Below are 11510 nucleotides of genomic sequence, written 5' to 3'. Positions count from 1 at the left end.
AAAGGATATGCCTTGAGTTAATGTGATAATTTCCTTGTGCAAATAGCAAGTCCAAGATGCATTATCTTTATCAAATCTTTCCTTAAGATCCTCCCAGTGTGTATGCATCAGAAGCATAGATCGCTGAACTAATCAAACTTGGTGAAACTGTGTTCATTATCCAAGCAAGTACAATTGCATTGCATCTATCCCACAATTCATGCAAACTAGTATCATATATGTTTTTCCTACAAGTGCCTAGGAGAAAGCCTAGCTTATTTTTACCGTGCAACACGGTTTTCATAGATCTACTCCAAATAGAATAGTTTTCTGAACCTTGAAGCTGAATAGAAATGAGAAAAAAACCTTGAGTATCGGAAGGATGAATGTAGAGAGGATGATTGTGGTCGACGAGTTCTATAGACATTGAAGCAACAACAAGAGAACCAACTGCCTTTTCATTGATCGACATTGTCCCAGCAGCAAATGCTTCATCAGAAATCTTTACAATTTTATCAAATTCACACAATGTAGATACAATCTAACCGCGATTCAACTAGAAAATAAAAAATTCCCAAATCCTAGGTCGAGTAGGGACATTTCTGTGTTGAAAAAATAGCTCGATCAAATCGATGCAAGGATGCTTCAATACAGCTGAATAATTCAAGTTCTCTCACGATTGAGCTTGAGGAGATCGAACACCAAGCTATGATACTATGTTAAGGAGTTTCAGCCATGGCAGGACTTGAAGATTCTAGAAGAAGAAGAAATGAGAGGAAATGCAATCTCTGTTATTAGCTGACCAGAAAAAGAATGAATAGTTGTACAGTACTATCAGCTAACTACTGTATTTATACAAAAATACCAGCTAACCAACTAACTAATGATAGTTATAACTAATTACTCCTAACTAATAAATAGTTGGGGCCCACTGTACTCAACATTTACTTTCATGTCCTTCCATTTCCTTTCAATTTTGTAACCAACTATTACAAAAAGACCGATAAGTAATAACATCTTCATACTGAAATTGTTTACCTCTAATTTTGTTCAAATTAATAGAGTTCATGTATTTTGGTGTCTAAAATCAATTATCTTGTTTTTCGTTGAAGTTAATAAAACTATAATGATATTGTAAATTTATTTCTCGTCATTTCAGACTAGTGTGACTCATACGAATTATACTGTGTATTTTGACGCTTGTGCTTCACTAGACAATATGACAAATTTAGTATCCTATTGACATGAAGCTATAATATGGATGGTTTGGTGTGAGTTATTAATACAAAATGTATATATTGAAGGAATTTAAGTTCTAAATTCTGGTAATGCAAAAAAATAAACATTGAACGTGTAAAACTTAAACTCTCTTAAGAATGCACTATTATTGGAAAACATAACGTGGTAGTATAAAATGAGTTGTAAAGATTATGCCTGCAACTCATACAACACTATTGAGTGAGTTATGAGGCTTCCTCATTGTATATGATTGTGACAGTTCTTGACAGCAATAATACTACAAAATTTAATGGCAAAATCTTTTCCTTCACAATACTAAAAGGAAAAAGTTCTCATTAATGGCCTCAGATATTAACTAACACCAGAAAAAGTCAAGAAAATACTTAATAAGTAACACTATACCAAGAGAATTCTTTAGTGATAAAAAAGACTATTAGTAAACCTTAATTCTTTATAGAATCAATCAATCAACAGCACTTCAATTTCAAATTAATGGCGATCATTTTCTGTATACATTATTCATAATTATAAATTATTATACAATTCAATAATTAAGAGGCCACAAGTAAATCTGTCGCGACTCAAATTCTATATCACCTCACTCATTTTTACTCTCTTTAAAATCAAACAATCAACTATTATAATATGTCCAAATTCATGAAAATCAATTTTTACTCTCTTCAAAAACAAACAATCAACTAATATAATATGTCCAAATTCATGAAAATCAATTCTTTGTATATATTCATCGTGTATCATTCTCAATTTACGTTGTCCATAATTATAAATTGTTAAACATATCAGTAAATATAAGGTAACAAATTTTACGATTCAGATTTTGTATCACCTCACTCTTTCTTACACTCTTTAAAATCAAAACAATTAACAATACAACATGTCCAAATTCATGAAAATCGATTATCTGTATATATTCGTCTTGTTTAGGTCCATTATTTAGAGGATATATTATAATCAAACAATTCATACACTAGCTATAAAAATATGTTTATCCAAATCTGCAACATGCTATTTGTTCTCTACGTAAAAGTTGAAAAGAGGGCAAAATAGTAGGGATCTATACAGGAATATCCAAGAACATTGGGGATGATACTGCAAAGATAATAAAAGTAATAAAACCATCTCATTTTTAGCTGTCTGTGTCCCTTTTTCGACATGAGACGTCAACGAGAGAGTAGTTGATAGATTTAGCAAAGAAGAAAGAGATTCGAATATACTGAGTTTTAAATTTGATTGAATCTTCAATTTATCACCAGTGAATCACATCGATTTGAGATCAGCATTTTCATTGGTAAAGTTATGTTCACATCTTCATTAGTTATTTCTTTTTTAAATTTTATAATTATACTTGAAATTATCTATTTGGTTGCTCGGGGATGGGGGTTGATTAAATGGGAAAGAATTAGAAGGGGAAAAGGGAAAAGGGAAAAGGTTGAATCTTTTTTTTTTCTTTGTCCTTTTTGTGTGATCAATTGGATTTGCATGTTGGTTGAGAAAAAAAAATTAAAAAAATAAGTTGTTCTGTTAACCTGAGATTTGGGGGAAAGTTTCCTCCTTTTTTTTTAATTTACTTGGTTTCCTAATTGTACATTAGTAGAGTTAATGGAAATTCATGGTTCCTCGTTTAGATGTTCAACATGGAAATAATCTCTGAATTTACCAGCTAGTTGGGATTAAGGCATCATCATGTCGGTAGTCTTTTGATTACTTCTGGTGTTTTCCATAAGTTTTTTTTTTGTTTATCTCGAGATTTGTATGTCAATGCAAGAATAAGTGTGAGATTTAGAGAACGTCTAGTTTTAGAGAGACCATAATTTGTCTTAAACAGCAAGTGTTAGCGAATAGTGGAAAGAAACATGCCCAAATATAACATAATGGATAAAAGTGATTCATACCGTCAATCCCAACTACTTTGGATTGAGGCTTAGTATTCGTTGTTGTTGGTTATACACGGGGTTCCCATGATATAACCAATTAGTCGAGAGAGAAGATTGATCCTTAAGTGCCAGAAGAGAGGAAGCAAAGCTACAGTTTGACCTTTCGAGTGTCATAAAATGCAGTTTGGGTTAGCCCGGCTGGAATTTTGGTGCTATGATTTAATAGTTTCCAAATGCATTCCTGAACAGATAATGTTGCTGAAAGCCTTATTGTCCTGCTGGTTTTCAATTTTTAAATGACAACTAGTTTCATAAGCTCTTCATCAAGGCAGGGGTTTTATTTATTTCCTTAAACTTGGATGCCTGGAGCTACTTGTTTGTAGTGATCTAGAGTTACACACTTACGCTACACTTGATTGACATTCAATGTGTTCTTTCAACCATGTATAGCAAAGTTATGCTTTTGGTAACTGCTACCCAAGCTAGAGGAGATGCACTCTTCAATCCAATCTTCTATTCCATTCTATTTGCTCCTAAATTCAACAAAAGCCTATAACAGGATTCCTCAAAGTTTGATCCAGAATTTGTACCCGTCCACCAAAATGTTTTGACCGTTGCCAACACTATTCTGATGAAATACAGAAGCTAGAAATTCAAAACAACGTCCAACTCCGATGCCATTGGAGTTTCTTCTTAATTACAGGCCCCAAGTCAGACCTATGCTTCTTTGTTTTACACAAAACAGCATAACTAAAGAAAAGCATAGCTTCCTGTTGCAAAGTTAAATTATGATATTTTTATCCATTTGATGAAGTTGTGATACTATGGGGCAGCCCGGTGCACTAAGCTCCCGCTATACGCGGGGTCCGGGGAAGAGCTGGACCACAAGGGTCTATTGTACGCAGCCTTACCCTGCATTTTTGCAAGAGGCTGTTTCCACGGCTTGAATCCATGACCTTCTGGTCACACGGCAGCAACCACTTTATCCGTTACGCCAAGGCTCCCCTTCGAAGTTGTGATACTATATATTCTTATTTCCCTTGTTCTTCTATTTATTGTGGGTCCCTCTCCCTAAAATGGTAGTGTAAATTTATCATGAAATAGTGGTACATAACTACATATAGCCACGGGCAGATAGTTCAGACTTTGATTTGTAGCAAGCTTAGTGCTTTAATCAATTGTTGGATTCCCACATGTTGTATGCTATATGCATTTAATCTTCTTTCTTGAAACGAAGAAAAAAAGAAAAGAATTGCACAAATGAGAAGATGGCAGTTCTTTTGGAATATGTGTCTTGACAGCTTTTGCAAATTTTGAGAGGAGCATTCATTCTTCTTTGCTCCTCTGCTGGTGATAAATATGCTCCTTCATCTTTTCTTCCTCCGCTTTCCTTTCGCTTTTAGCATCCTTAAATAAAACGTCCAAAATTCATGTGGTTCATTTCCTGACGTGCTCTTTCTTCACCTGCTGCAGAGGCAGCGAGCTTTTCCAATTTTTGTGTAACTTTTATTCCATGATTAGGTATGATATTTTTGTATAGTGACATGAATGTTAGCAATGGCTCTTAGTTCCTCTTAATATTTGGTTGGAAGACTGGCTTCTATTAATGTCTTTAGTATGGAAATATTTTGAATTTTTGGTGAATTTTGCCTCGTGATGTAATGAGAATCGATCACTGGATAAATTTACCATTGTAAAGTTAGATTCTTTTTCAATTTGACTGTTTATCTGTTTACCTTTTTCTTTTCTTCCTTTTTTGTTTTTCTTTTGGCTGGTTTGAATTGGGGGGAGAGGGAATATAAGTTACTTCTAATTTATCTAATATTGATTTAAATTGGTAATTTTATGCTCTTACTTTTGGAAACAATAGTTTTCTTTGTTTCTTTTAATATATTTTACCTCTATTTCATCCTTTAGCAGGGATCTTGCATGCTTTGCTATGGCAAATTCCAAAGGGCCATCTAACATGAGACATATGATGTACAATGGAAAGAGCTCTTTACTGCCTCCTAAAAGTCCGTTTCCTAGCACATGTCCCTCGTATGTTGATTATCCCCCTAGTTCTGCAGTCACCCAAAAGGGCATTTCGAAATGCAGAGATGGTTCACACCATCAGCGTACTTCTTCTGAAAGCTGTCTTATAGAGGAGCAACCATCTTGGTTAGATGATCTTCTTAATGAACCGGAAACTCCTGTACGCAGAGGTGGCCACCGGCGTTCATCTAGTGACTCCTTTACATATTTTGATGCTGCTAATATTGCAAACTTAGATTACATAGCGCAAGATGATAACAAATTTCGAAATATAACTCCTGTCGCTTCTTGGGGATCCCAAGACTTTGATTATTACAAAGATGCTCGGCATGCCACATTTCATGTTGATCGAAACTCCTCTAACCAACAAAAGAGTAGGTCAAGGGATGCATCTCCAAATGCCAAACCACATCTCCGTGGTTTTCCACCTTCTAGGGAAAATGTCAAGACTCAGAGCTTGGGATCATCATTTCTTCCACAAGAAGGAGAGAGACCCAAATCTGCAGGAAGTGACAAGCAGGGTTTACTTGAATCTGTCACTCCTGATCCAAAGGGATCTGGTGAAAAAAAGGATTCTTCTCACAGTAAGAGTTCTGCATCAGAAAATGACACGAAACGTGCAAAGCAGTAAGTGTAACTATCTCAGCAACCCTAAAGGACTTAGTTGGGAAGTGAATACAAATAGTTTCAGTATGTTGATAGTTGCAAGAAAGATAGTTAATATTTAAGATAATTCTTTTTTTTTTTCTGTTTTTATAATATTGTTTGTTTCTATTTCCATTGTTTGTCTATTGTTTTACTTTATTTTCATTGCATGCCGTACTATCAGTTTACTGGGTGTTTTGGTTAGTTGGGGGCTTATAACCAGGATATGAGATCCATAAATGGTATTCTAACTTTCATTTGTAAGTATTTTTAGCATGTTATAACTTTTCTTCTTTTCTTATTGCTAAAAAGCAAATAAGGTAAATATTTGGATTTTAGCATGCTATTTTCTTCTGAATCTTTTTAAAAATGCAGTAATGATATGTATTGCAATTTTGAGTTTTTTATGTTCTAAACTTTGATAATATTATACACTGAACAGGCGACAGGCCTATGGCCAATGCTGTAGGCTAGTCTGTGCTCTCGACTTTTTCAAGGAAAGCCTATGGTGTCCGAATCCTCCAATCCATAGATAGGGCAGCCCGGTGCACATAACATCCCGCGTTCACGCAGTGTCTGGGGAAGTGTCGCACCCCAAAGGGTGTGATGTGGCTCGAACCCATGACCTATAATAACTTTACCAATCCATAAATGTTAACAAAAATAGGTGGATTTAACATTTAACAACATAGTCATTCATTTTTATGTTCTTCATCAAAAAAAAAATTAGTACATTCATTTTTATGCTACGGAAATGTGTCAGGAACATTTCTTCTTGCCACCATCTCAACTTACTTGACCTTGTTCTTTTTTTCATCCTCTTGTATTTCCTGGATCCCTTTACTAAAAGTAACCTTCCCTACCATCAACAATTCAGTATAATACAAAGACAATCTATATCACTTTTTCTATTATGTGATTTATACTAGATAAATTACCCCACTATTGATGCATTTCTATTTGTATTTAGCATACATATCTAGCTAATTTCACTGTAGCAACTTACTCAAGAATTTTTCTTAATCTTTGCACCAATCAAATGGTCATCCGTCATCTAACTTGATAGAGAGGGAGTATTTTGATTTTTAGGTGTGGAAGTATATGTTTGGTCTACAATGTTTTCCTCTTTTATTATGTGATTTGCCAACAGATGCTTATCTGCTATTCGTATTGTTTATTTGGACATTATGCAATGTTATTTTACATATTGAAGTTTACTAAGACAAGGTGCCATGTAATGCAGACAATTTGCTCAACGTTCACGAGTTAGGAAGCTTCAATACATATCTGAACTGGAAAGAAATGTTCAAGTTCTGCAGGCATGTATCTGCAGAAGCTTGAAGTAATATACAGTGATAAATGGATGTATTTTGTTATAATTGCTGATTTGATCACTGTTTTGATTCCAGGCTGAAGGTTCTGAGGTATCCGCTGAGCTTGAATTCCTTAACCAGCAGAGTCTTATTCTCAGCATGGAGAATAAAGCCCTAAAGCAGCGCTTAGAAAACTTAGCTCAAGAACAGATGATTAAGTATTGTAAGTCTCTTCTTTATCTGTTATACTTTATTGCTGTACCTGCTATTTACAATGCTTGAACTGGTGTTACAAAGTTGAATATGCAGCTAATATAGTGAGTCTAAACCGACATAATTGGAAGTTAGGGTTATCATGAAGTATCGCATGAATAATGTTCTCCCGTGAATAAAAATCTTATAGTAAGATTGGTTTTTGATTCAGATGAGCTGGGAAAGTGGGTGTTGTTTTCCTAAAACTGGAAGTACATCGTTTGGAGCAATGCTCGACTTCATTAGCAAATGACTTGTTTTCTTGGAGAAATGGAGATAATTAGTGGTAATTACAGAAAACATACTTTTCTTTTGTGGAAAAAATGATTATCCTGGAAATCGCCAACTTTTTCTGTCAATTCAAGAATTTTGTTTAGCTTTTTTAGGAGCTGCATATGCAGCAGCTTGCTTTATTCTTACTGTCTATCACTTTGGAAAGAATAAACATATCTTCGTTACAAAGGTTCTTTTAACTGTGGAAAACAATATTGGAATTAATAAGTAGTAAAATATAAAGGAGATATTGGAGTTGAATCAACCAAAACTTTGGTGCTTCTTGGGAGATGACCAAAGTTATCTGCTTTTCAAATGGATAACGTAACTAGGCCAAAGTTTTTTTAAAGAAATAAGCAAACATTGGCTTTTGTTTTACCTTCGTAAAACAAAGAGAGCAAAAAAGAAAGGGAAAAGGTCTGGATTTACCCCTCTACTATAGTATATTGTTTACATATGTCCCCGTTATACTTTTCGTCCATTTCCGCCCCTGCCGTTAACAAACTTTTCAGATTTGCCCCTAACCCTAACGGCCTTACACTGTAGCAGCTGACCCCTCCAATTTTTTTCCATGTCAGCTGCTATGTCATATTAAAAAAATAAAAAGCTGCACGTAGAAACAAACAAGTGGAAAGGAAGGGACTTTAATCTGCCTTAGACCCCTCCCCCACACCACCACACGCGTCGTCCTCATCACCCCCAGCACCCTTCATTCCCCCAGAATCTTTCATTTATTTTTCTAACCATTTTTTCTTTTTTATTCCTTTTTTAATTTTACTTTCTTTCCTTAATTCAAGAAATGATTCTCACAAGATTGATACAAATTTTTCAAACTGCTACCAGTTCAAAAGAAATATTCAAATCTGGAACTTTTAAAGTTCAACAATGGTGAAGCCGATGAATCACATTTAATGCTAATTTTCAACTGGGTTTTAAAAAATTTCAATCCTACTACAGTTACCAAATCAATCCTTAAAGTTTAATTCAACCTCATATGCAGAAAATCCCAACCCAGGATGAGGCTTTAAATTTTCGATAATGGACTTCCAAGTCTCTTACTTGAATCTGACCCAGCAACGAACACATGAATTTAATTCAAAATTTAAAAATTCAATTTACTATCATGTTATTTCATTTTGGCTTAGATTGTTTGTTTAATTTTCTTGTTCTGGTGAAAATGGTGTGAAGGAGATGACGTGGTGTTTTGATGAGGAAGAAAGAGATGTAAAGAAAAAGAGGAAGAAAATGAAATAAAAATAGAAGTAAAAATGGAAAATGAACAGATTTGGAGGGGACTAGGTGGGTATAGATTGGAAAATAGTGGATTTTAAATGGGAATCAGGTATTAAAATTAGGGATTGGTGAATGGCCCCATATCTTGACTCATAATGTGGTGAATGACATAGTGTCATCTGACTTGGTAGCTGACATGAGAAAAAATTTAAGGGGTCAGCTGCTACAGTGTAGGGCTATTAGGGTTAGGGGCAAATCTGAAAAGTTTGTTAACGGCAGGGGCGGAAATGGACGAAAAGTATAACGGGGGACACATGTAAACAATATACAATAGTAGAGGGGCAAATTTGGACCTTTTCCCAAAAAGAAATGTTGTTACCATGCTTTTATCATTATTGATTAACAGGGTTAATTGTTGGCTTTAGAAGTTGATGTAAGAAAGTATCTGTGCATCTAGGAAAGTGCAAAATCTACCTTTACTAAAGAACATAAGGGGATACTGCAATCTGTAACCATAAGAAACTAGAGTATTTTGAGTTGGGAAGAGGGTAGAGGGGCGGGCCCATAATCCCCCGGAGTTACAGGATACCTCACAAAGTGATGCCGAGGTCTCAAAGTTGGTCCGGAGGCGATTTTTCCAATATCAGAAAAAGAAAAAGAAACTCAACTAATTAAACTTAAACTTTTCAGAGCTTAATTGTCATGTTGATTATGGCTGAGGGGCTTTCGTAGTTGAATTAGTTATGCACTTCAAATAGGAAAACCTGTTTTGTTTTGGGGGTAGTGGCGACTAGAAAGCTGCTAATTACCAATGTTTTAAAAGGCGGGAGCGTGAGGCGAGGTGTAAGCCCTGAGACGTGGGGCGTAAGTCCCATGGATCTTTAAATTTTACTAATTTCAAGAATTTTAAGATAGTATAAAATAAAAATAATTATAAAAATTACATTAAAATCACAAAATTATGACAAATAATCTATTTAAAATATTTATAATTATAATTCAGCTATGAATAATACGAAAAGTATGACCTATATCATAATATGCAAATTAGCTGCAATATCGTTACAACTCAAACATCAAAAGTAATATAGTTGATGCAGAAATCTTTTATGTACCTCTTAAGGAGTAATGAATCTTGAAAGAATTTTGATATTATAGTTTGATGTTTTTTTAAAATACTCCTTTTATTTAATATGCTTTCTATTTGAAAGAGAATTTAAATAAAAACTTAATTCACAATTTAAATATGATTCTCTAGCATCATTTATTTTTAAGTTTCAACAAGTCAATAAAGTGACACATTATTTGTAAATAGTTACTAGCTAATATTGAGCTATTAAATTAATAAGTATTGTATCTCGTAAACGTGAAAAAAATAATATTTAAATGAAAGATATATTTAAAATTTACTACCACAGCAATCTTACTGGATAATGTGCACTAATTTTTATTTCAATTATGACAGAAAATACTCTCAACTAATGATTTATAATTAAGAAAAAAGTAATTTTGAATAGTCAACGATTTATTAAGAAAATTTGAGGATTTACAAGGTTAGTTACACATAATTGCATAAAGTTCTATTAGGCGAGCCCGGTATGCTGGGCGTTGGGCGTGTCCGGGGCGTAAGTCCCGACTGCCGAGGTGTAAGTCTCACGGAACTAAGCCCCACACATAAGTCCCGGGGCGTTTTACGAGTGCTCCGCTCCAGGGCGAGCCCCGGGCGAGTCCCAATTCTGCCTTTTAAAACAGAGCTAATTACTATAGTACAAAGTAATTTTATTCTGTGCAGTGGAGCATGAAGTACTCGAAAGAGAAAGAGGAAGACTACGAGCATTATATCAGCAACAGCAACTGCCACAGTCACAGCAGCAACAGCAATCATCTTCCAGCCATCGGCGCAGCACTAGTAGGGATCTTGATCAACAATTTGCAAACATCTCTTTGAAACATAAAGACGGTTCAGGCCAACTTCACATGTGACTCTGACTGTAGCTAGGACGTAAATCACATCTTCCTGACTCTCCCTCAGCTGATTTTTCCTGGCGAGTGACAAAAACTACACTGGGTTTTTATTGTGCATGGTCAAGAAGAGCTCTTGTCGTCCTTGTGCTCTCTCTCAGAAGTTCTGCCTCCACGTTCTGCCAGTGATTCTAATTTCTATCATAGTATGTATCCCCTCAGCTTTGTTTGTTAAGCATAGTGATCTTTTTATGTGCGCCTGGTGGTCAGTGCTAGGGAATAGCGTTTGTGGCAGTTGACTCACCTGAGGTGGTTAATTCCGGCATGATTTCTCCTTGTATGTTGTAAAATTTCCCAGCTATTGGTTCCACCATTTTTACGTTCTCAGGTACATTGACTTGTAAGCATTGATAGTAGAGCTCCATCAGCTCATTATTTCCTTTCTTCTTTAGGCTATGAAAGCGTTCTATTTCTGCAATTGTTAATGGTACACATCACAGCAAGCCAGGGTCGTAAGGATGCAGCATGTGATGTGTGGATTAGGCGTTCCAGCTCTACTATGGAGCGGGCTTATACTCCCTGGAGTTTCGAACATGTCAGTCAACTAGAGTCGGGCCAGAAACCCTCAAGCCCACAGTGGGTTTCTTCAACAATAGAAAAGGTACACAGCACAGCAAAACGGTAT

The 11510-nt window shown here is 35.3% G+C and overlaps 1 protein-coding gene across 4 annotated transcripts; it reads left to right on the top strand.

Annotated features, from left to right (window-relative positions):
- Positions 1-2287: 2287 nt before the first annotated feature.
- LOC104237953 (uncharacterized protein At4g06598-like) lies at positions 2288-11303 on the top strand. 4 transcript variants are annotated; one of them, XM_009792191.2, is made up of 5 exons: positions 2288-2527; positions 5034-5774; positions 7036-7111; positions 7202-7328; positions 7530-10676. In XM_009792191.2, exons 2-5 carry the CDS (start codon positions 5053-5055, stop codon positions 7559-7561), a joined length of 957 nt encoding a protein of 318 aa, XP_009790493.1. In that variant the 5' UTR covers positions 2288-2527; positions 5034-5052; the 3' UTR covers positions 7562-10676. The 4 variants fall into 4 exon arrangements, with proteins under 4 accessions (XP_009790493.1, XP_070027167.1, XP_009790492.1 ...); XM_070171066.1 differs by having other exon boundaries at positions 2293-2527; positions 5031-5774; positions 10656-11303; XM_009792190.2 differs by having other exon boundaries at positions 2293-2532; positions 10656-11303.
- The last annotated feature ends 207 nt before the right edge of the window (positions 11304-11510 follow it).

This window comes from Nicotiana sylvestris, chromosome 3 (assembly GCF_000393655.2).
Source record: "Nicotiana sylvestris chromosome 3, ASM39365v2, whole genome shotgun sequence".
Taxonomy (NCBI): Eukaryota; Viridiplantae; Streptophyta; class Magnoliopsida; order Solanales; family Solanaceae; genus Nicotiana; species Nicotiana sylvestris.
This window is presented reverse-complemented; position numbering and strand designations above follow the sequence as displayed.

What these genes read in the sequence shown, in the direction of transcription:
- LOC104237953 (XM_070171066.1), top strand. Translation starts at nt 5,053, where the DNA reads ATGGCAAATTCCAAAGGGCCATCTAACATGAGACATATGATGTACAAT. An exon ending in GACACGAAACGTGCAAAGCA is followed by an intron (nt 5,775 to 7,035) that starts GTAAGTGTAACT and finishes CATGTAATGCAG; the next exon opens with ACAATTTGCTCAACGTTCAC. An exon ending in AGAACAGATGATTAAGTATT is followed by an intron (nt 7,329 to 10,655) that starts GTAAGTCTCTTC and finishes TATTCTGTGCAG; the next exon opens with TGGAGCATGAAGTACTCGAA.